At 39.2% G+C, this 25,563-nt stretch overlaps 1 protein-coding gene across 15 annotated transcripts in view; it reads right to left on the reverse strand.

Moving 5' to 3' along the window:
- Positions 1–25,563, reverse strand: part of UNC79 (unc-79 homolog, NALCN channel complex subunit) — a 163,360-nt gene that overhangs the window by 19,222 nt on the left and 118,575 nt on the right. For 14 of the 15 annotated variants that reach the window (XM_070753573.1, XM_070753485.1, XM_070753465.1 and 11 more), the window contains 6 exons: positions 24,343–24,516; positions 22,949–23,017; positions 19,224–19,334; positions 13,016–13,120; positions 4,445–4,522; positions 906–995 (listed from right to left, as the gene is read on the reverse strand). In XM_070753573.1, coding sequence (XP_070609674.1) covers positions 906–995; positions 4,445–4,522; positions 13,016–13,120; positions 19,224–19,334; positions 22,949–23,017; positions 24,343–24,516 — 627 coding nt within the window. The remainder of the gene's footprint in view (positions 1–905; positions 996–4,444; positions 4,523–13,015; positions 13,121–19,223; positions 19,335–22,948; positions 23,018–24,342; positions 24,517–25,563) is intronic. The other variant, XM_070753547.1, reaches the window with a different exon arrangement.

Below are 25,563 nucleotides of genomic sequence, written 5' to 3' on the forward strand. Positions count from 1 at the left end.
TCAGTTACTGTGGATTTATCTACCACGTCTGCTGGAAGTTTGTTCCAAGGATCTACTACTCTTTCAGTAAAATAATATTTTCTCATGTTGCTTTTGATCTTTCCCCCAACTAACTTCAGATTGTGTCCCCTTGTTATTGTGTTCACTTTCCTATTAAAAACACTTCCCTCCTGGACCTTATTTAACCCTTTAACATATTTAAATGTTTCTATCATGTCCCTAGCATTAATGCCCACAACAACAATGGAAGCGGTTATCAAGGTCTTAAGAAAATTATTTGCCACACATGGGCTGCTGGATGTAATAGTGTCTGATAATGGGCCTCAGCTCTCATCCACATCATTAGGAACTTTTAGCAAGTCAAGGAATAAAACACACCTTAATAGCCCCCTTCAAGCTGAGCAGCAACGCACAATAAGAGCCACTAAAGAAGCCCTGGGACAAATAAGCCCAGGGGACTAACAAGCCTAAATAGACAAACTCTTAGCAACTCAACATATAACCCCTAGCACAAACATATGCAAAAGCCCGGCTGAGCTCCTAGGGCCATTGAGCGACAACATTCTTCTCCGGCCAGGAGCAACGAATGATGGATGAATGTTTTTTAATATTGGGGTTTTAAATTTTGTATTTCTGTTTTATCTTTGTATGCCACCCTGAGTCTGTCAGGAGATGGGCGGCCTATAAATCAAAGTAATAAATAAATAAATAAATAAATAAATAAACAAACAAATAAATAAATCGAATAAATAAATCGAATAAATAAATCGAATAAATAAATAAATAAATAATTTTTTATTTTAGGCTTTCATAAACACGATACTTAAATATTCTTATTAAATAGACAATATAGAAGTTCATACAAATGAAGTAAGGTGACATTGAGTTGATTTTTCTGAACTCACCTTTAATTTGGTTAAAGTATGCATGTCAGCAATAAAATCCAAAACTTCACCAATGTACTGCCTCATGCATTCCATTGCTGCTGTTCCACACTAAAATATGAAAGCAAATGCTTAGCTTTACCCCAAAGCACAATAACATAAAACCTAATACCCAGTACCAGTAAAGCTCAACACCCAATACCAATGGAACTCTGCCCACCTTAAACCAGATAGTTAACTTCCTCCCCTTTCATTAAAAAAAAATCATTTAATGCTTCTGGAAAATGATCACATCACAATGAAAAGACACAAGCCATGATAGCCCAATCTACCAGAATCAGGGGTACACTGCAATTATCTAGGTTAGTTAGACCAGTGGTCCCCAACGTTTTTTCCACCAGGGACCAGTTTCAGCAGGACAATTTTTCTATGGCCCAGTGGGGGCGGAAAGGGGCGTGATTGGGGGCGGGATTAAGCATGGGGGTGCTGGTCCTCCCCGCCCCTCTTTCCCGCCATCGTCCTGTGGCCGGCAGAACCTGCCTCCCAAGCCCTCTTGCCCAGCGGGAGCTAAGCGCTGGAGAGAGGGGGTCAGGCTGGCCCTCCTGCCTCCCCCCAGCCAAAAACGCAAAAGCGCCCCGCGGCAGAAGCCAAAAGAGGCTTGAGCCTCTCGGTCCTTCCCGCCCCTCTGTCCCATCCATCGTCCTGTGGCCGGCAGAACCTGCCTCCCGAGGCCTCTTGCCCGGCGGGAGGTGAAGCGCTGGAGGGAGGGGGTGGCGGCATGAGGGCCGGCAGCTGCTGACTCCACGGACCGGTGCAACATGCCCCGCGGCCCGGTACTGGTCCGCGGCCCGGTGGTTGGGGACTCCTGAGTTAGACCATTAGGTTAGACCAGTAAGACAGTTTGCTGATTGGATACTTTCCACACTCAACTAAAGAAGCTGTTTGCTTTGGACTGATGCTGACTCAATGAAGAGCTCTATGAAGAAGGCTCAAAATCGAAAGATGCTAGGAGTTTGATGAGGGAAGTGACATCATTAAATTGAAAAGGGCATTAAAGCAACATGTGCTTTGTTCTGTTAAGGGCTTTGAAAGGCAACTTCAGTTCTAATGTAACAGGCAGTCATATGATTCAAACTAGTTTCCTAAAACCTGTTGCTAAATATGTTTCCATAGAAAGTTACATTTCTCCCTCCCTCCTCATATGTCACATATCAAGAGAGTAATCTCATTCCCTGCTACCATGCAACCCCAGGATTTCTGAACGAAATTGGTTTAGAATGTAAAGTGACAACACCAATTCCTAAATTCAGTCATTACATGTTCATATGCTCACCAGTACCTCCTGTCCAAATTTGCCCATATAGAATTTTAGGAGAAAGAGTGACAGAAACTGATTGTGATCGAGGTGGAGTCAAAAGAGGAATCGGCCAAGAGTCTCTACATTGCCACAAGCAAACTAAGTCCAACTTTTCTTGAATTCCCTTTATCCTTAGCTAGTGCCCAAATAGTGCTACCTAGTTGACTAGATGCCTATGCATAAGCATGAGCGATAAACCATTTTAAATCTTAATTAAAACTTAACGTGTGGCCCTGGTCTTTTGCACCTGAGAAGAAAGGAGCTACATAAAGAACCAATAAATGCCCCCATTTACCTTGATGGGCAGCCTGTAAATTTTTATAAATAAATAAGTCAAGGGTTATAAACATATAAAATATCTAATTAATCTTACGGGGAATATTGCTCACTTAAGAATAATTCATAGATCACTGAATACTTCCACTGATTGTAGTAAGAATAAAATATAGGTACCATTAGCCTTGGGTTATGTAAATGGCATGGTCATAAAGCAAAATACTACATGACACTAGTTCCAGCCATCCCAGTTGCCATTATTAAATGAGGACCATGTGGGATATGAAGCAAGAACCTCACGTGATTGCACTTCTGACGGCCTACCAAATTCCCCATTGACTTTATTTGTGGAAAATCAGCAGGGAACATAAGAAATCATAATCACATTACTGTGGAAGGTGAGGGCTGAATGCCAAGGATCAGTCATAAGTACCATTTTTTCAGTGGCATTGTAATTCTCAATGGTCACTAACAGAGTTGTTGTAACCCAAGGACCATCTGTATTATATTTTTTAATTAGAAAGTTGGAAGTAGGGGTGGGACCAAATCAGAAGGGACCCAATAAATTTGCAATAATTCAATAGGGTGGGCATGTATTACACCTAGCTAGCAGCACTTTCAATTTACAAACTCATTGGAGATTAGCTGTTGAAAGTTGGAAGCTGAAAATAAGGAAGCAACAATAGGACTTCCACTGTTGTATTTTAATGACTGACCCAAGTGCTTCTCACTTCTCTGTATAAAATATAAAATCTACATGAAGGTGAATGACAACACTTTTTGTCTTTTCCGCTGTTCTGCCTATCAGTTTACTTGACAGAACAACAAACAATAAAAATAAGGTCACTGAGAGTCCTGTCAAACTATTCTCCATCTACCAGTGAGTTTGGATGAGGAATTCCATATGCTGCTTCTGTCAGGCTGAACAATTTGATGCTAAGAGAAATTGGGCATTGCCCCTTGAATACAAATTATTCTATGCCTGTTCTTCTTTATTGCATTCTGTTTCTCTCCATTGTATCAAATACATAGATTCCAATTAGAATAAGCATATTCTATTACATTGCTACCTTTCTACCGGATGTTTCACTTCATCACAACTCAAAGATTTTTTTAAAAAAATTATTTATTTATTTATTTAGTCCAATACACAATGAGGGTTTTAGTGTGTGTGTGTGTGTGTATGTATGTATGTATGTATGTATGTATGTATATATACACACACACACACACAGAGAGAGTAAAATACATGATGAAGGTTATAGAGGAGATACTCAAAGTAAAATATATCTAAGAAAGAATAGAAAAGAAGATATAGTAATAGAACATATCAATGAAAGAATAGAAGAAGAGATATAGGAATAGAAGAAAGGTATAGGAGATATAGGAGATATAGGAGAGCAATCATGTGGAAAATAATATTTATCATTTGAATCTTGGAAGTTTAAAAAGATTTGGGATTTCCTTTTGTCAATTGATTTTCCCTAATCTCATTGTCAGAATTCCTCTTCCCTTCCATGGCTGCATATTGTCAGGAAAATCCAAAATTAGTAGTTCCACTAGGACTGAAGGGTATCAGTTGGGAAAGTCCTTAGAAATCCATTATCTTCTGTAACACATACCGTACTTTAAAAAGAGAGATAGATTTCGATTTCATCAAGTTAAAATAATCACCGGTGCTTATTGAAATAATTGGGGATTTAAACATTAATCTAACACTTTTGGCAAAAGCTAAACAGCAAATAATCAGGCTGAAATTGTAATGCTAATTAGCAAGCTACATTTTTTTGTCAGATTTATTCCATGGATGTAATCCAGTATACAAACTGGTAATTTTCAATGACTGCCGGAGAGGAAAAATGTAACATCTATATCTGGCTCTGTATAAAAATTGGAGTGCAGAAAAATGGGCTTTTAAAATACTTACTCCAGGGAGAGAAGCAATCATTTGCTTGTGCAAGATCATTGATTCAGCCAGCTTTGTCCCAGCATCTGCACAAACAAACTAATGAGAAATAAAAGGCAAATTTTAGTTATCAGGAAGGTCTTATCTTGCTGATATTTGCAGTTAAATCTGCAGATTATAAATGACTAAATGCTTAATGGGAATGATGTCAGTTATTCAGATTCATACAATATAAAAATTACCATGTATTATTTTTCCTAATTCCACACCCACATGTTTATCGTTTTTCATTCGGCCCCTTTACACAGGCATCTAATCCTAGTGCCATTGTGAATTATAGTTGTAAGCAATGTGCGTTTTTATTTCAGAGCAAAATATTTAAAATGTCTTATCCATTTTCATATATTTTCCTTACCGAGGGCTTCTGGTGTTTTTCTATACTTATTCAAATTAGAAGTAACATTGTATTATTGGAGACAATCTATATCAGTGATGGCGAACTTTTTTTCCCTCGAGTGCCAAAAGAGCATGGGTGCGCATTATCGTGCATGCCAGAGTGCCCACACCCATAATTCAATGCCTGGGGAGGGCAAAAACAGCTTCCCCCATCCCCCAGAGGCCCGCTGGAGGCTGGAAATGGCCTGTTTCCCAACTTCTGGTGGGCCCAGGAGGCTTTTGTTTCACCTTCCCCAGGCTCCAAAGGCTTCCTTGGAGCTGGGAGAGGGTAAAAACACCCTCCCCCATCCTCCCGGAGCATCTCTGGAAGCCAGAAATGCCCTCCAGAGCCTCTGTGCAAGTCAAAAGTCAGCTAGCTGGCATACAAATGCAGGTTAGAGCTGAACTAGGGTAACAACTCACGTGCCAGCAGATATGGCTCTGCGTGCCACCTGTGGCACCCATGCCATAGGTTCGCCATCACTGATCTATATACTGCTGAAACTCTAATTGTCGTGATCTTTTTTTTTTTAAATATATCTTTTTATTAATTTTCATAAAAAGACGCACAAACTTACAAACATTAAACATATAGTTTGGGGAGGTATCCTCCCCACTTATCTCAAAAGTGTAAATGCAGATATAGAAAAAATAATACAAAATTGAATACATAGTTGAATACTAATACATAAAAAAAAATAGCTAATAACATACTATTGTATATATAAACTAATTCTAGTACCATTCTTAAAAAAACAAAACAAATCTCAACCATTACATATATATTTACTTCTTACATATTTTGACTTTAATTTTCTTTAATTTTTTTCTTGTCTATCCATATATAGACTTTGTTCTATGTTTCATAAAATTTTGATTCTTCTTGGTCATTTAATCGTCTTGTCATCATATCCATTTCCGCGCAGTCTAATATTTTTATAATAACTTCGTTTTCTTTGGGGATATTTTCCCCTTTCCAATTTTGCGCGTATATAATTCTTGCCGCGGTTAAAATATGTACAATTAAATATAAAATTTCTTGCTTATAAACCTGGTTAGTAATTCCTAACAAACAAAACTCCGGGGTGATTTCTATATTTTGCATAACTATTTCTTTTATCATTCTCTCTATCATTTTCCAATACGTTTTAGCTTTGCCACATGTCCACCATTGGTGGTAGTAGGTCCCTATTTCTTTCTTGCATTTCCAACATAATGGGGAGGTCTTGGGAAACAAATTGTCGTGATCTTTACCTGGACATAACAGTGTTTCACAAGGCAACAACTCTGAACCAAGATAACTCAAATAGGCTAACTTATAGAATGTGTCCAAAATCTGGAATCTATGATTCCCAAAGGTATGAAATTTGGGGAAGTTGTGACTACTTCTATTCTATGGGCTGCTGCTCTACTGCTATTGCAGCCATATGATCTTCAAAATGGGAGGGAGGGAGGGAGGGAGGGAGGAAGGCCATTCATGGTCATTCTGCTTTTTTTAGGTAAGGAAATATCTCTGGAATGACGACCCAACAGTGCACCTAGTATTAACAAATATTCCACAAGGAGGAGAAAACAGATTATATAAGATGCTTCCCACTTTCTCTCACATTCTAAATCTATAAAACGCAGTAAATAAGCCATTTCTTCAAAGTTGGATCCATTGGGCCAATGTAGTATATAAACATTTCACAAAAGCTGACTGACTGCTAAACAGATGGAGCGGAGGATACTGAAATCTACCTAAACCTGAGGTATTTTATGCCTGAAGCAAAGGGGGAACGTGGTGTCCCCACATTCCACCTAGATACACCCAGTGTAGCAGCCATATACACAACGGTTTGCTTAAAAGTGTTGAGTTCAGATACTGAAGAGACAGGAGATTGGCAGTGAGATTTTAGCTCTTTATTGGTTATAGTGAGCAAACATCAGTCCCTGCCCGCTTTTGGCAGGGGTTTAAATAGGGAGCCCTTTTGGAAAGGAGCCAATCAGAATTTCCCTGCTCCACTTCATTGTTGGACTGGAGTGAAAACTTCCCAGGACATAACAAAAAGGTTCAGGACATCAGAAAAAAATGATACCAAAGAGCTCTCCAACATGCTCAGTATTGGCTGTCTATGCTGACTGCTTTATCTAATGGGCCTTGGGTTCATCTATCTATTTGTTGCCTTTCTCGGAACAAGAAAAGTGCAAACTTAATAATATTGAACACGTGGAAAGAGGAAGAATTATATGAAATTTATCTATTTTCTGGCAGAAACTTCTATTAGACTCTTAAGGCATAATTGCCGTAAAATAAGTGTGGTAGTAAATGTTGCTGGAATATGCTATTAATTAATGCTATGATATTTCAATGCTGGCAGTGACAATAAACACTTGCCAGTGCGTACAACTATTTTGTGAATGAACAAAGATGGAAGAATTCTAACTTTTCTCAATGAGTCCATCACTGAAGCACATATTTGCCCCTCCCTTTTTTTTGCCTTGTCACGAGTAAGCAATTAAATTAAGCTAAATCTTTTTCAGGATCATTTAAATGAGAATAGGTGACACCTACCATGTTCTTGTAAAAAAGAAATCTCCTTTGCTATTAATGTATTTCCTAATGCTATCACTCTCCTTTCAGGAAGCACGTAGAGATCTGCCTGACATTGTAAGGAAAAGAAGCAGACAAATACGTATTTCTAAGGTGCCTCGTACAGTTGATATGTCCCCATATCAACTGCTTCCAAACACTGAGACATCACAGGCAACAGATTTAATGCTAGAGATATAAAGGAAATCCACACAACAATTGAGCAAAAAAGAGATGAATGTGTGGTGTGCTTCTTCCTGGAAATCTGTTGTCTGCGATAAAAGTTGACAAAGGCTTCAGAGATAGGTGGGTGAATGGTGGCCTGGGAGACTAATCAATGCACATTTGAGAAAAGAGAAAAATTCTAGCAATGAAATTAAATCCAGAGGTTCAATTCTGAAATAGGTAGAACATTAAGGTGACGGAATACATCAACATTTCAAGCTGCGTTAAGCCTAACTTGGCATCCTCTCTCTTGCTACTTTCCCATTGTTAAATATTGCTAAATGTCTGGAAGGCATCATGCTGGGGAACTCTGCCCTAGAAAATAAAGTACAGATCTGGTAGAAAAACAATGACACTCTAGAAAGTACTGGGGAAAGACATTGCTTATGATGACAGGTCTGGAGAAAATGACAGCTACGGAAAGATAGAATGGGATGTGTATAATTAGCACCAAGAAGAGATAATTAGGAAGTTATGATAGCCATTTTTAAATTGTTGAAGCGTATGCTGTCACATAAATAGTACACCACTTTTGTTTTCTGTTGCAGCAGACGGGGGAACTCAAATAGGCTTAAATTACAAAACTTACAAAAGAAAGAAAGAAATATTAGGTAGGTTGGATGGTATAGCCAGCTATGCTGTAGGAATGGATTGCTTTTGCCACCAGTAATATTTTTCAATTTGACATTAATCTTTCTCTTGACTATCCATAGATAATGTGGTCACCGAATCTCAATTAGCAAAGTGAGAAAAAATATAGCTTTTAAATACTGGAGAGATATTATCATCAGCATTTTTGGTTTACATCTTCTTATAGAAACGTGAACAGCTTTCTTGGAAAAACCAATTTCCTTATCCTAAACTTAGTCATATTTACTTACAGGATCTCTTCCTCCCTTCTTTAATTTAGGAAGGTTACTTATAAATAAGAATTTGTCTCCACATGTTTTTATTTACCAAGACACAATATGTAACCTTTAGTATAATGTTGTAAATCAATAACAGAAAATTGGCAAGACTGGTAACCTTGCCCATTTACTTATTTGATTTATAGCTCGCCTTTCCTCAAGAACTCATCTGTCAAGAAAGAAGATAGATGGTACTCTTTGAATTTAAAGTTACTTTTTACAAATGTACAAATTAAGAACAAAGAACCTAAGAGAAGCTTTGCTAATCCAACATTTATGCCTTACAATAAATATATTCAGGAACCTTGTAAACAATAGTAGAGTGGGTAGTTGCTCCTTAGCAGTTGGTGTTTAAATATGCTGCCTGTGATTAAGAAAGTACAGTGGTACTTCTACCTAAGAACGCCTCTACTTAAGAACTTTTCTAGATAAGAACCAAGTGTTCAACATTTTTTGCCTCTTCTTAAGAACCATTTTCTACTTAAAAACCCAAGCCTGGAAAAATTTCCCAGGAAATTTGAGAATGGCACAAAGGGCCGGCCAGTTTCCTGCCATGGGGGATTAAGTCCATTGCAAAATTAATAGAGATGGATGTTCTTCCATTCTTTTTGCCATCATAAGAGTGCCATTTCCATCTCTTTCTGTCTGACTATCTAGCATGGATTCTGTTTCTATGTTTAATAACTCTTGGATGCATTGTGCAGGACATTCATACTGCTTAGAGCTAATATTGCGAGACAGTAGATTTGAACTGATTATAAATCTTGACTTGTGAACACAGATCATAACCCAAAATTCTGCTTTGTCTTCGTACAAAACAGTATAAGTTTTCTTCAACAAATGTGTCAATCTAAAAAATGCAAAGAGTTAAATAAAAAAATATATACTGAGGTTGTCCATACTCGATAAACAAGTTCCTATTGGTTTCCCTCTCCTTGGAGCCAAGAATTCATGGATTAAAATAATGAACAGATGTCACTTATGCAAGGAAAATTGTTTTACATTTTTAAATACAACCACCTATTAGTGGTCTACTGCAGAATGAGTGATTCAACACTTTACTATACCAGAACAAGAAACATCTGAAACAGAAGGAACCAAGATGGTCCATGGCTTAATGTGCAGTCATATACTCAGCTCTTAGAAGAGGGGTGTCAAACTCAAGGCTTGGTGGCTGGATCCAGACCATGGGGTACTTAGATCTGACCTGCAGGGCCACCCTGGAAACAGTGAAGGACCGGCTTGTGGTGCTTTTACCAGTGAAACAGGCTCCTGAGCTTCATTTTCAGCTGCCATGGCCTCCTGCAAACTTCTGCCAGCAAAAATGGAAGCAGGGGGTTGTAGGAAGCTATGGCAGCCATAGCTCAGGAGCCTGCTTTGCTGACAGAGTACTTGGAACACTACAGTTGCCCCCAATGTGAATGACAATGAGCTGGTCATGCCCACCCCAGCCCCCTGATGCAGCCCTCAATGAAATAGAGTTTGACACCCCTACATCTTAGAACAGCTACAACAGAAAAACACACCACACCAAGCAAGTTTTTGTTTTTAATGCAATATCCTTAGCAATTACATAAATCTTTTCAACACTTCCTAAAAAGCAAAAAATATATACAGGTTAATTTTTATATAAATATGTTGGCATTTTTGTTAATATTAACTAATCAGTATCAATGTAGTTTTTCATTGGTATGGATGTGAGTTCATGGTGTAAAGATGAGTTCTTCATTACATGCCTCCTGTATTCCTCAATGTGCAAAACTGTTCAGTCAAAGAAGAGTCCTGAGTCCTTTGGGACTGGGTGGCATAGAAGTCGAATAAATAATAATAATAATAACAACAACAATAACAATAACAATAAACAACCCTTTTGAAGAATGCTGGAATATTATGTTACCTCTTTGGACCCTGATAAATTTCCTTCTAGTGTAATTCCAGCATAGGAAAACCTACTTGCCAATATCATTTGTTTTAAATGCATCCCTGCTTCTGACAAAGAGGAACTTAAGTTAAGAATATGTATAATCCAGATGCTTCAAATGGGGGGTGGGGGGAAGAGGCTGTCAATCATGAGGAATGATGGGTGACCCTAGGAGCAAACCTGCAGAGTTCCTCATTTTGCATGGGCCATCCTGGTCGCTTCTGTTTCAGCTGATTGTCATTTTGACATGGTTAAGTGCCAGTGATTGCCAGATCAGTCACTCTGCGTTAGAGGTCAGCCACTGCCAGGTGGCTGTATATAAAAACGTAAAACAATTTGACTTGAATAAGTGACATCTGCTGTGTTCTTCCACTAAAGCCCTTGTAATGCGAATCCTTTAACCTCAAAGAAGAACAATTGAGATCAGCCGGGTCTTGTTTATCAAACATGGAGAGCTCTCTGTTTATCTTTTGGAATTGAGCCTTTTCTGTTCAGATTACCCACTTGTTGAAGAAAACTTGTACCATTTGATATGTAGCTGCAGAATTTGGGGACTCAATCTGCGTTCACAATTTCAGATTTCCAATTAGGTCAAATCTACTGTCCTACCAGTTCTTATAGTCTAGAAATAATATTTATTTTTATTTTATTTTATTTATTTTGTCAAACAATTATAGGGTGATAATTTGTACAAATAAAACATTAGATAAGTAATGATAAAAATTAACAAAAGAAGACAATAGGACAGGGACAGTAGGTACAGTGGTGCGCTTATGCACGCCATTATTATTATGTCTAGGAGCAATTCTGACCCCATTTGTAAAATATACGAGGAATTTGTGCTTTCCCCCACTCTTCCTAAAGAAAGAAATAGTTTAAAAATCCTAGAACCATTTACATTAAAATTCCTGACAGTAACTTCTAAACAATACAACTTGGGCAAAAGGGTGTAAATAAAGTGTAATTGTGAAATATATCAGCATTTATTAGACGCATGTCTAGATTTATGTCTTTATGAATAATGCACTTCAGATTTGATTTATGAATAAAATAATTTTTACTTCTGCTAGTACAGTCAGCTTGGGAAAAAAGGTTCTGTAGCCGCCAAATTGAGTAGTGACTCAACCACATAATCCTCAGTTTGATCCAGGAAAAAATATTCTTAAATTTTATTCAATGCTGTTGCATAGTAAGTAATGAGAGATTCTGATTTCACAGCGATCACATTCAGTTTCTTCTACTGCAGTGATTTTCAACCTTTTTTGAGCCGCGGCACATTTTTTTACATTTACAAAATCCTGGGGCATACCGCCAACCAAAATGACACAAAATGACACTCTCCTCTCTTTTTCCATCCCTGTCTCCTCCCCCCCTCTTGTGTGTGTGTGTGTGTGTGTGCATGTATATACACTCTTGAACCATTTCCAAAAACAGGTGAGAGCTGGGGGGGGTTTCTCTCTTATTCTTTGGGTGCTTTTTATCATATGCTTTAAATCAAGAGTCACTTCTCCCTCTTTTGTTTTGCTCTCTTTCCTCACATTCTCTGTCCCAATCATTTTCTCATTTCTCTTTTTTCCTCCCCTTTTTGCTCATTTCTCTCTTTCTTCCTCTCCTTTTCTTTCTCTCTCTCTCTTGCTTTCTTTCTCTCTCTTGCTTTCTCTCTCTCTCTTTTCTCTCTCTTGCTTTCTCTCTCTCACACACTCTCTTTCTCTCTCTCTCTCTTGCTTTCTTTTTCTCTTTCTTTTTCTCTCTCTCTCATTCTCTTTCTCTCTCTTTCTCTCTTTCTTTCTTTCTCTCTCTCTCTCTCATTCTCTCTCTCTCAGCAAAAAGTTGCGAGACCGGAACCTGAGCTTCCTTCTTCGCGGCACACCTGACCATGTCTCACGGCACACTGGTTGAAAAACACTGTTCTACTGCACTGGAAATGTTCGTTCTTCAGTGTTACTTTATTTTTACATAAAGAAACTAACTTTGTGGGGGGAAATAAGATTTAAAAGCTGTCTTCATTTATTGTCTACTTTGCAAAAAATATTTTCAACCATTGGTGCTAATCTTGCACTTCATTAATATTTTCATCTTCTGTTACGCAAATCAGAAGAGCTGGCGAGAGGAATATCATGCTTGTTTTAATTACAAAGTGATTATAAAGAACTCTAAATGGAAGGTTTTATTATATTGTCCTTGGAGATCATTCCATTTGCAAATTGCTTGGTATTTGTTCCAGCTGAGAATTTAAAATATGTGAGATCACCAAGAGCAAATATACAGGATAAGGAAATACAGTGGACATATAGCCATAAATATAACAGTCTTGAACTGACACAAAAATAAAACACTTCACAGCATGAAGTATTTTGCAGAATGGTGAATTTGGCTGCTTCAGGCGGCACAATTTAGTAGGATGGATGACAGCATGCAATGGTACTTCAATAGTGCAGCAATTTTTTTAATCCTACCCCTAACCTTTCAAACAGTGAAGAGAAAAAGGACAAAAATGTTCACTGCAAAACTGTTACAATATTTGTTTGTACCTGGACCAATAGTAGCAGATTGGTGTCTGGCAAAGGTGACTTTAACTTCAAAGCTTGCAGTAACTCTAAGATGACACTGCGGGATAAGTAGAACTTATCTCTTTCCTAAAATAAAGGAAATTAGTGTTAATCATACTTTTAGTATCATAGGCAGTAATGGGTTGCAGCTAAGATTGGGGTTCCAGTGGCAGAAATTGAGATGTGCACGCTTCTCCACGTCCCCGATGCGCGCATGCGTGAGATTTGGCTTCTACAAATCTCACGCCGAAAGGCGCATGCATGCCCGTTGCATGTGGGTGCACCCACGACAATCCAAGAGGACGTACCGGTAGCAGCCGGTAAGTAGGGGTGTGCAAGTGTGTGTGTGTTTGTGTGTGTGTATGTGTATATGTGTCACAGTTATTTCTACCCATATTTTCCTGCATATATATATGGTGTACCTGAAATCTGGATGGATGGATGGATGAATAGATAAATGAATGAATTAATGATGCAGTCAGTGAATGTATTCTAGAAAGTGAAGATAGAGATTTAATTATGAATGGAAAATATGTCCATTAAATGTCTGTCAGAAAATATAAATTGGTGACATATATTGTAGGCTTCTATGAAAGTAGGAATCCATGGGGTATTGACAGTTACATGTTTCACTCCAGTGAACACAAATTATGGAAGAGCCAGGAATGAATTTGTGGGGAAAGTGCGCAACTTTCTGAATGAATGTGATCCAGGGGAAAATATTTTTTTATATGACATAAATGGATGTTTAATAATGAGACAAGAGAGTACAGAAAAAGTAATGAGGCACAAAATAAATGGGAATGGTGACTAGTAAGCAACAGCATAGAAAATGTGCTTTTTCTCCATAGTGGTTAGAGCTAGCATTCAGTTAAGGGTTGTCCTTGTCCAATCACATCAAGGACTAAGTCTGTCAATCAAAATTTCCTGTAGCTCTATCCACCATCTTGGCCATATCCCCAGTTTAGGCTCCCAGGAGGATAGACGTGGGTTTTCTCTTATCTGACTACTAGCTTGATTATCTATGAGTTTTTATTTCTGGGTTTTCTGGTTTCAGTCTTAAACACTGCTAATCAGCTTACTAGGCAAAGGCTCCTTGGGGCCTCGGTTCTCATTGCTCCAGCAGTCACGGCTGGTAATATGTGACCATTTCTGTGCTAGGTCTTGTCCAGCTATCCAGGGAACTGGGCTGCCTCAGCCATTGCAATCTCCTTGCTTGCTTTGGAACACTGTTTCCCCTTGAGCTGTTCTCTCCCGCTGTTTGCCGACTCGCCATCAATCTCAGCTACTGGCGGTTCCCTTTATTTTAAAGAAGTGGCTGGAACATTACTGGAGAGCCTTTGAGGGACACGAGTCTCAGTTTTCTATCATATAAAGTTGCTTTTCTGTTACCAATTACGTCTGCTCACCATATTTCTGAGTTATCTGCCCTTTAAGTGCATCAGGATTTATGTATATTTCATTCAGATAAGGTGGTGCTTCGACTTGGTCCTTCCTTTGTGCCAAAGGTTAACTCCCTTTTTCATCATTCACAAGAGCTTGTTTATACCTTCCTTTTGCGCACATCCCTGCCATCCTCAGGAAGTTGTTTGGCATTCAATGGATGTCAGGTGGGCACAAATGATATATATTGACATGACAGTTTCCTTTCATAGGTCAGAAGCCCTCCTAGTGGGTTTTCTCCCTCGTTCACTTGAGTTAAAGGTGTCACCAGCTACAGTGGGCATATGGATCCAGGCTGCAATTGTCAAAACATATCTCATTGTGGGTCGTCCAGTTCCCTCCAACATCACGGCCCATTCTACGTGCAGTGCTTCTACTTCAGCGACTTGGAAGACTTGGGCTTCTTTGGAAGAAGTTTGTCAAATGGTGACGTGGGCATCTCCTACACAATTCATTTGACATTATAAAATAGACTCCTTTGCGTCGGCAGAGGCCACCTTTGGCTGGTGTGTGTTACAACAGATCAGGGAGGCTGACTCAATGGGGGTGGTTATACTGGGTTATTAGCCCTCCCTGGTATCTGGAATGCTTATCTGAATTCTAGCTCCAACCTCTATTGAGAAGGGGCATTGACTTACCTGATATGCCCTTTCTCAAGTTGGAACTAGCATTCAGTCCCACCTGCTTGATTTCTAAAAGGGGTCACCAGGTTTTGTTGCTTCTTGTGGATACATATATTTTACTGACCTTGCAGCAGTCAGACCATTCCTGGATCTGTACCTTTTCTCTTGTTTTGGCTAATAAAATAATAAAATTTAAGTTTTAGGTTAATGTTCCCCATTGGGTCTGTCTGGCTGTCTGGCTTTGTCTAAACTGGGGATGTGGCCAAGATGATGGACGGAGCTACAGGAAATTTTGATTGACTCAGTCCTCGATGTGATTGGATGAAGACAACCCTTATCTGAATGCTAGCTCCAACTTACAAGAAAGGGAGTAATAGGTAAGTCAACGCCCCTTTAAAAGCATAATTCTTTTATTTATTTATTTATTTATTCATTCATTCATTCATTCATTCATTCATTCATTCATTCATTTATTTTGTCCAATACAAATTGAAAGTTAAGGAGAATAAAAACGTGTAGTAGTAAATATCAGGGAAGGGATAGAAGAAGAGATATGAGAATAGAACACATCAATGAAAAGTAGAGGAAGGATATATGGATGGGAGAAAAGATATATAAAATATAGGAGAGACAATTGGACAGGGGACGGAAGGCACACTAGTGCACTTATGCTCGCCCCTTACTGACCTCTAAGGAATCTGGAGAAGTCAACCGTGGAAAGTCTAAGGGAAAAATGTTGGGGGTTGGGGGTTGACACCACGGAGTCTGGTAATGAGTTCCATGCTTCAACAACTCGATTGCTAAAGTCATATTTTTTACAGTCAAGTTTGGAACTGTTGATATTAAGTTTGAACCTGTTGCGTGCTCTTGTATTATTTTCATACAGAAACACGGAAAAAGAATGAATCAAGAAGCATACTGAATCTGGTTGTTGTTGTTTTTAATAAAAATGTCAAAATTATTGAAGAGCAATGAGATGTTCTGAATGTGGGATCCACCACACTTGGTACCATCAAGAGTGGATCATGGGAAAAATGGGCAGGGGATTAAAAAGAAAAGAAATAAGAAAAAGAAAAGAAACTAACTGAAAGCAAAATAATTATAGGAAGAGAGAGCTTAAGGGCTGTTTAGCAAAGTTTGTAAAACAAATCCTCTATAACAGTCTAGATTTCTGAGTGTGTCTGTATATACAAATACCCACATTCCTATGTGTATCTATTTCTATCATCTCTGTCTCCATTTCTATCTCTATGAGGTTTTGTAAATACATTTTATTTTTGAACCTTCACCTACAATTTGTCAACTCAACATTATGATTGATATTTCAAATACACATTGTATGCAGATTGTATTTTTTAATTATATTTTTAGTTGCTAGCTAATCTGAATGCTCTTTAAATAGAAGTGAAATATAAAAATAGAAACATGGTTTTAAATTTGATTTAAAATATCACAGCCACATTGAAACATGATTAGTTTTTTAAAAAGAAATCAAATGTAGATACATAAATAAGGCTTCCAAACAATATGAACAATATGTTCAAGTTCCTTTTTTATTAGGACATAGTTTTCCAGTTCTTTACCACTTTTGGGAGGGGGGGATCACACGATAATTATTTTTGCCTGTAGTTAATGTTGAGGTTATCTATATTAAATAAAGTAGTGGAAATAAAATTAGGATATCAAAATCTGAAGTCAGAACCTTTCAAGGATAAAATAACAGTCAAACCTTCTGCAAGCTTTCAATCCAAGGTCTGCACTCAGTAAGAGAGAAGTGAATATGAATGTCCTAAGGGTTATTATAAAAGCTCCTAAGCAGAGCTCTGAAACAATGATGGTCAACTGCTGCCTCAGGCCACAAGCAACTCTTAGCCTACTTTGATGCCCTTTTATGAAAGGGTAGCATTCCAGACAGTGCTACAAAAAAGGCCATCCTACCTTAAATTAAAACACTTATTATGCAAGGATGCTGCTCTTTTTATTTTGCTCTTAAAATGAGCATGGAAAAAGAGGAAATGCCTTATATTTGTGTTGTGGTTATCTCTGGCCCAGCTCCTGCCCCAAGGACTGTGGATGTGGGGGAGACATCCACATGCTGCAGGCATGTTTTGCCCTTGGTGGAATCTGCTGATGAAGACTCCTCTGATCAAGAAGACATGAGTGACAGGGAGGAGGAGAGTGGGGAAGACAGTTCAGAAGGAGATCAATTATCTAGCTCCTCCTTGGATTCAGAACAAGAGTTAATGATACAGCCACGCATGCGGAGAGCGATGCATAGGCAACAACAACTGAGAGATTATTATCAAAGAAAATGAGGCCACCTGTGGTTGGGTGGGGCTGTGGTAATTAGTGAGGCTGCTATAAATAGCAGCCTGTGGGTTTGGCCATTGTGGAGGATAATCTGATTGTTGTGTTTCGTGACTGCTTTACTGACTTTGACCTTTTGTGTGCTGATTTTCCCCCGCTTTGAAACTAAACCAGAGCAAAGTGTGTTTCACTTTGTGAAAGAAGAAAGACTGTGAATTGCCTCACAGCTGCAAGCTAAGTATCACAGAACTGATAAGGGACTTGTACAAATTACCAGTTTGTTTGGAGACGAGTGCTCTTTGCTATACCAAAAGAGGGCTTAGTTTAAGTGAATTTTCATTATAAAGAACATTGTTTTGAATTTTCAAATGTCTGTATGTCTGAAATTTGTACCTGTGAATTTTTGGGAGGATTCTACCAGAGAACCCGACAGAACATATTTGGAAGTGTTAGAATGCATTTCTACTTAAACAAATTACACATAGTTCATGATGCCTGAGGAAATAACCTCTTTCTTCTTGACATCTGGAGAATAGCTGCCAAATTGGTATTAAAAAAACAGAGAGCTTAATGGGCAAAATGTTTAACTGGCATAAAATAGTTGAGATGTTTCTCTGTGCTGTATAACAAAAGTGAGAGACTTTACAAAAATAAATCCTCCCTTGGAAAATTGATTATTACCCAACCTTTTGTGGCCTTTGACTACTGAACAAACAAATAAGTGTGTGTGTGTCCTTAAGAAGAATAAAGTTTGCTCATTTTCCCTAACTCACAACTGAAGAGCAATGTTGGGTATGTCAAATTGAACTTGGCTTGTTCAACTGCTATTTTAATCACTACACCATGCTATTTTTCAGTTGATTGGATGCATTATGGACTCTCATGTTGTTTCATTATCATCTGTTTCTCATTAAAATTAGTGCCAAGTGCAAATTAAGAGTAGGACAGAATCTACAAAACCTCTAGATTGGAAATATTTCAGACAGGGTCCCCATCCCAATGTATGTGTATATATATATCCCAGTGGGTATGGCTAGCTGATGAGGCCAAAATAAGGCCAAAATAGATCTATCCTAGTCTTCCTTAATTTTCAAATTCAGCAAAAAAACATGTGACACATACAGATAGAATTGTCGGCTATCAATAAAATTAACTGCCTTGGAAATGGTCCTGGGTTGGGCCAAGAGGCAAATAAGGAGCTGTGATGTTCCTTCAATACACCAGGGTGATTCGACACAAAAATATGTAACCCTTCCCTGGTGCAGAGCTGAAGGGATTGGATACTGTAGCCTAGAGGATAATTCTCTGCCTTACAAGGCAAAGGTTGCAGGTTCAAGTCCCAGTGGGTATGGCTAGCTGATGAGGCCAAAATAAGGCTGAAATAGATCTATCCTAGTCTCCCTTAATTTTCAAATTCAGCAAAAAAAACATGTGGCATATATATATATATATATATACATTGCAGGATTAACATCAGATCACAATATTTTTACCCCAGATTCATAGTAGTCTGTCATATGATATGCAGCTCTAGCTGCTATTGCCACATCCTGATAGTTATTTAACAGGATGCAAGCCCATTCAGTAGATTCCTTTTGTCTCTTAGTGAGTTATCTTAAATCTGAAAACAAGGAAGTCAACTTAAATTTGGCAAATTGTTTAAAATAATTGTTGTAAATCTTTCATGCATAACCCTACTCCTAACTAGAGGGCTGTAGCATTTTTCATTTAAAAAATAAAACAGATTTGCGTAAATTACCGTTCTACTGGAAAGCATCTCTCCCTAAAGAATTTTAAAACAGCTACAATTGAATTACCTTTGTGAAAGCTCGGTGACATAAGCCACACAGCTCAATCAAATAAGCCAGGGTAAAGATGGCATTCTGAATGACAAAGCTCAGCAATTTTGAAAATGGCTCCAGCAGGCTCTGTAATAATAACAGCAATAATCATAATTATGTCAGAAGATTTCCATGCCTCTGCAAATGCACAATGCACATGTCATGAAATTTTCCACCCTAACAAAGCTTTTACTTTTCACTTGGAAGGTGCAAGGCTGTGCCTGTCCAAGCTGATTCATCTCATGGCTGGTACTCAGGAACTTCCCAGCCAGTACCTTGAATGAACTTCTGGTGTTTCTGAGAAAAATGGAACTTTCCCTCTGAGATAGTCGATAGATAAATGTTGAAAGTTGGCCCAGACTGCTAGCCTCTGCCAATAGAAAAGCAAGCAACAGCACCAAGGGATTGATTTATGCCACTCTTTTGGGGACTGAAAGGCACCAGAAACTTTTTGATCCTTCTCACAATGCTTTACAGCAAAGGAAGTTCAACAGCAATTATACATCAACAAGTTGTAGACATCCACTGGAAACCTCCTGTAGTCCAGATGGACAGAAGTAATGTCTACATTTCATAAATAAATAAATCAGTGCTAAAATTCTCCAGAAAGAGCCCCTCAAGATCGGTTTGGCTAAATTTGCTAATTACTGTTCTTGTTCTGCTGATACATCTGGTGTAAAATTTAAGCATCACTGGATATGGGTGTCAGGAAGCGGGGTTGAGTCTGTGCCTTGGCTATTGACTATGTTAATTGTTATGGATGGATCTCGGCTGCTGTTTTATGGCCTGCTGCTTTATGTGCACTTTGAGGAAGGGAGACATAACTTTCTGTTTTTTATAACTTTTAACATTGTTAGTTGCCCAGAGTCATCAACCTGAGATAGGCAGTAATATAAATTGAACAAATGAACATTGTAAATATAAAGAAATATCAATGCACAAACATATAATAATAAATGGTTTCCAATATCATTCATAATGCTATTTTTCTGGATAGTTCAGGAGATTGAAAGTGGGGAAGGATGTTATAGTATTTCTCCTTCCTCTAGGTCCAGTGGTTCTCAACCTTTCTAGTGCTGTTACCCTTAATACAGTTCCCCATGTTGTGGTGACCCCCCCCAACCATAAGTCTAGCGCCAATTCTCCCAACAGAGCTTTACGCTGATTGGCAGGAAGGTCAGAGGGACATCCCCACTGTAAACGCCTGATTGGTCGGATTGTAAAAATATATGCCAAGGCACCAGAATAGAAGTTTTAGTTCCTTACACCATGGGAAATTTGTCTTTTCCCATGGTCTCAGGCGACCCCTGTGAAATGGTCATTCAGCCCCCAAAGGGGTCCTGACCCCCACGTTGAAAACCACTGCTCTAGGTCAGTTCCAGTTCCAGCTGGTGTTGTAGGGAAGGGAAGATCTAGTCCAAAGTGTCTTTTAAAAAAAAAGTTCCTTAGGTTTCAATATTCCATGCTCTTGTTTAACATCTACATGAAGAAATTGGGTGAGTTCATCTTTGGCAGGGGATAAAGTCTCCTCAGTATGCTAATGATAACTATTTGTACATCCCTCCCTGGGCTTACAAGTGATAAGTGTTCAGATACTTTCTTAGTGTCTGTAGGGGCCTTAATAGGCAACAATAGGTTTAAGGCCAAGATAAGCAAAACTAGGTGGCTCTGGATTTTAGGCCTTCCTGGATCCAATGATTTGATCTTTAGTTCTAGATGGGATTGTACTACTTCACACGAACTGCTATACAGTTTGGGAGTTCTCCTGGAGTTTTATCTGAGTTTAAGGAACAAAGCATAAAAACTGGCTGGGTGACTTCATTCAGTCATTCTTTCTCTGTCTAATTCACCTCATAGAGTTACAGTGGTTCCTCTACTTATAAACTTAATTCGTTCCGTGACCAGGAACTTAAGCAGAAAAGTTTGTAAGAAGAAGCAATTTTCCCCATAGGAATCAATATAAAAGCAAATAATGTGTGATTGGGGAAACCACAGGGAGGATGGAGGCCCTATTTCCTCCCAGGAGATTCCTAGAGAGGCCCCATAGAGGCTTCTCCCCACCTTTTCCGACCCTGTTTCCTCCCAGGAGATTCCTAGAGAGGCCCCATGGAGGCTTCTCCATGCCTTTTCCGGTTATAGTTTCGGAGGCTCGGGTTTGTAAGTGGAAAATGGTTCTTGAGAAGAGGCAAAAAAATCTTGAACACCCGGTTCTTATCAAGAAAAAGTCGTAAGTAGAGGCGTTCTTAGGTAGAGGAACCATTGTATAAGGAAAACAGGAGGAAGAAGGAATATTAGGTATGTACAACACCTTGGATTGTGAGGAGGGGGGAATCTCTTTAAAAAGTGACAGCCACAGTAGCTTAGCTACTGTTGATTTGATTCACAAGGTAAATGCTTATTTATTGGCATTATGGTGATGGTTGACATTATAATTATTAAAGCTGATTGTGTAGTCAGTCCACCAGCCGTATAGACTGGATTTTGCATTATTATCTGCCTTTTTCCCAAGGACCTGGGATAGGCAGTTTTTGAAAAAAAAAATTATTAGGACATATTAAAAATTATATGCCGATGACTCTAAAGTGTGCAATAGGGTTGATATTCCTGGAGGGGTCTGTAATATGGTAAATGATTTAGCTTTACTAGATAAATGGTCAAAGCAATGGAAACTGCAGTTTAATGTTTCCAAATGTAAAATAATGCACTTGGGGAAAAGGAATCCTCAATCTGAGTATTGCATTGGCAGTTCTGTGTTAGCAAAAACTTCAGAAGAAAAGGATTTAGGGGTAGTGATTTCTGACAGTCTCAAAATGGGTGAGTAGTGTGGTCGGGCAGTAGGAAAAGCAAGTAGGATGCTTGGCTGCATAGCTAGAGGTATAACAAGCAGGAAGAGGGAGATTGTGATCCCGCTATATAGAGCGCTGGTGAGACCACATTTGGAGTACTGTGTTCAGTTCTGGAGACCTCACCTACAAAAAGATATTGACAAAATTGAACGGGTCCAAAGACGGGCTACAAGAATGGTGGAAGGTCTTAAGTATAAAACGTATCAGGAAAGACTTAATGAACTCAATCTGTATAGTCTGGAAGACAGAAGGAAAAGGGGGGACATGATCGAAACATTTAAATATGTTAAAGGGTTAAATAGTGGTCAGGAGGGAAGTGTTTTTAATAGGTGAGTGAACACAAGAACAAGGGGACACAATCTGAAGTTAGTTGGGGGAAAGATCAAAGGCAACATGAGAAAATATTATTTTACTGAAAGAGTAGTAGATCCTTGGAACAAACTTCCAGCAGACGTGGTTGGTAAATCCACAGTAACTGAATTTAAACATGCCTGGGATAAACATATATCCATCCTAAGATAAAATACAGAAAATAGTATAAGGGCAGACTAGATGGACCATGAGGTCTTTTTCTGCCGTCAGTCTTCTATGTTTCTATGTTTCTAAGATAGTTGTCTAGATTCACCACTGAGAGATGGGTGGCCATAAAAATGGAAATAACAAAGAGGACACCTGAATGGATTTTATTTTATGCTTCAGTTATTCCCTTTATCCAGGAGAATTGTAAAATGTAAAAAGCTGACATAGAGAGTAAATACAGATACTCAACACTGCACCTTTTTAAATAAAAACAAATCTCACTGCATTAATATTAGAACAGATATTTAGTTTCCCACTGTTTCCCTTTTAACTTACCCTGGCAGCACTACTGGTGGGAATCTTCAGCAAACAGATCATTATCCTTACACTGGAATCCAGTGAACACTTCAGACAAAGAAGGACACAGAGGAATTACAAACTATTCTTCACATGTTCATTCAGTATTTAGGAATGTCATATTTATCAAAAAAAAAGCAGAGCTGCACAAGCACAGAATGGGGAATTAAACATAGTTCCCGGTTTGCAAAACCCCCTATATCTTAATTTTAAAAAGAGAGCGAAAGAGAGAGGAAACTAAGTTCCTATCTCTCGCGTATGAAATAAATGCTTCAAAGAATGTGAGAAACACTACTGAAAACTTCAGAGACCAATGGTGCAAAGCTATAGAGTTGGAGCAGGCTGGGCAAATTACACTTGATCCCCTTCTCTGAAAGCAATGTAATACCTCGTCTTACGAACCTAATTGGTTCCCAGGGGAGGTTCGTAAGATGAAAAGTTCGTAAGACGAAACATTGTTTCCCATAGGAAACAATGTAAAATCAATTAATCTGTGCAACGAAACCCCCCCCCCGCAAAAAAACGCCGCCGCCTGGCTGTCATCTTTTAAAACAGCTGGGGGGCTTCTCGGCGGCCTCCCGAACGCCGAACCCGGAAGTTCGGTAAAAGTTTGTGTTCGGGAGGCTGCTGAGAAGCCCCGCCGCCCAGCTGTCACCTTTTAAAACAGCCAGGGGGCTTCCGGGTTCGGCGTTCGGGAGGCCGCTGAGAAGCCCTGCCGCCCGGCTGTCACCCTTTAAAACAGCCGGGAGGCTTCTCAGCAACCTCCCAAACGCTGAACCCGGAAGTTCGGGTTTGGCGTTCAGGTTCAGAAGGATGCTGAGAAGCCCCCCTGCTGTTTTAAAAGGTGACAGCTGGGCGGCGGGGCTTCTCAGCGGCCTCCCGAACCCAAACTTTTGCCAAACTCCCGGGTTCAGCGTTTGGGAGGCTGCTGAGAAGCCCTGCTGTCGGCTGTCACCCTTTAAAACAGCCGGGAGGCTTTTCGGCGACCTCCCAAATGCCGAACCCGGAAGTTCGGGTTTGGCGTTCGGGTTCAGGAGGACGCTGAGAAGCCCCCCAGCTGTTTCAAAAAGCGACAGCCGGGTGGTGGGGTTTCTCGGCGGCGGCAGCGGCGGGCTTGTAAGAAGGAAAAAGTTCGTAAGAAGAGTTTGTATCTCGGGTTGTTCGTACGACGAGGGGTTCGTATCATGAGGTACCACTGTATATACACATACACATATGCATACACATATATAGCCCAGGATAAAATAGAAGCTAATAGATAGCTGATTTATATGCCTGGTATTCTTTGCAGTGACTGGACGCAGTGTTAGCCTCTCAAGAATTTAGACACAAGTCTCTCCCAGAATATATGAGAATGAAACTAGAAACTCTACCTTTAGGGGCAAAACACATGGTAGTTTGGTAAAGAAAGTTTGAAACTGATTGCTGATTGTGGTCCAAAGATTGCTTGGGGAATCCATTGGCAAAGCTTCCATAAATGTAGCAATGTTTTCCAAGCAGCGTAACATTCCACCTCCTGCTGGCAAATTCTTTTTGTTGTTTAAACCCTAAGAATAAAAGTTAGCCATTCAGGCAAAAGATGTAAAATAAAAACAGACAGTATTTTCATTTTGCTTAAAATACGTATATATCTAAGCACTTTACATTTTTTCTCACAAATCTGCTACAATAGGCAGTCTTTCTGCTTCACGGGTAACAGTGTAGGTTAAATCTCTTAAGAAGAAAAAGAGCAGAAAGTGTAGAGAAAGAGATCTTTCACGTCCATCATCCTGGATTTTCTTGATCACTCAACATTCTTTGATATCATTGATTTCTGTATCCTTCTAAACTGGCTTTGGAGATTAAGAACGGCAGTGACAAAGTTTATCTCTTTCCTCCAAAGCCAGTTCCATTTGGTGTTGTTGGGATGGAGGGGTCTGGCCTGGACCTTTGCTCTGCAGCAGAGGTAGGTTCTTCCTGGTTTGGACCAGTCTGCCCAAACCGGTAGCAAACAGCGAGTGATTTCATGATGACATCACAGAACCTGTATGTTCAGTGCTAGTCCATGGACACTGCCATCATTTTTTAAAAAAAATTGAAAGGGGGGGATTTGGGGTTTTTTTCTTCTTCTGAGCATGTGTGGAAGCTGAGTTTCTGGTACTGCACATGTGTTGTGATCTTGTTTTGGGCTTTGGGGGAGGTATATTTTTAGCACTGCACATGCATGCATGCATGAAGTGCATGCGTGGCCGTATGGTGCAGAGGGAATTGAACTAGCAGCAAGGTTAATTAGAACACACCCCTGTTTTGAAGGTTTCCTTGGGCCTCTACGCTTATGTGGGATAGAATAGAATAGAACTGAATAGAATGGAATGGAATGGAATGGAATGGAAGGGAAGGGAAAGGAATGGAAAGGAATGGAATGGAATGGAATGGAAAGGAATGGAATGGAATAGAATAGAATTCTATTAAAGAAACAAACACACAGGGAATTTGTCATTGGTGCATATGTTCTCAGTTTACATAAAAAGACAAAATACATTCATCAAGAATCATAAGGTACAACACATAATGATAGTCATAGCAATCAGGAATCAATCAATATCAATATAATT

This window comes from Erythrolamprus reginae, chromosome 1, assembly GCF_031021105.1.
Source record: "Erythrolamprus reginae isolate rEryReg1 chromosome 1, rEryReg1.hap1, whole genome shotgun sequence".
Taxonomy (NCBI): domain Eukaryota; kingdom Metazoa; phylum Chordata; class Lepidosauria; order Squamata; family Dipsadidae; genus Erythrolamprus; species Erythrolamprus reginae.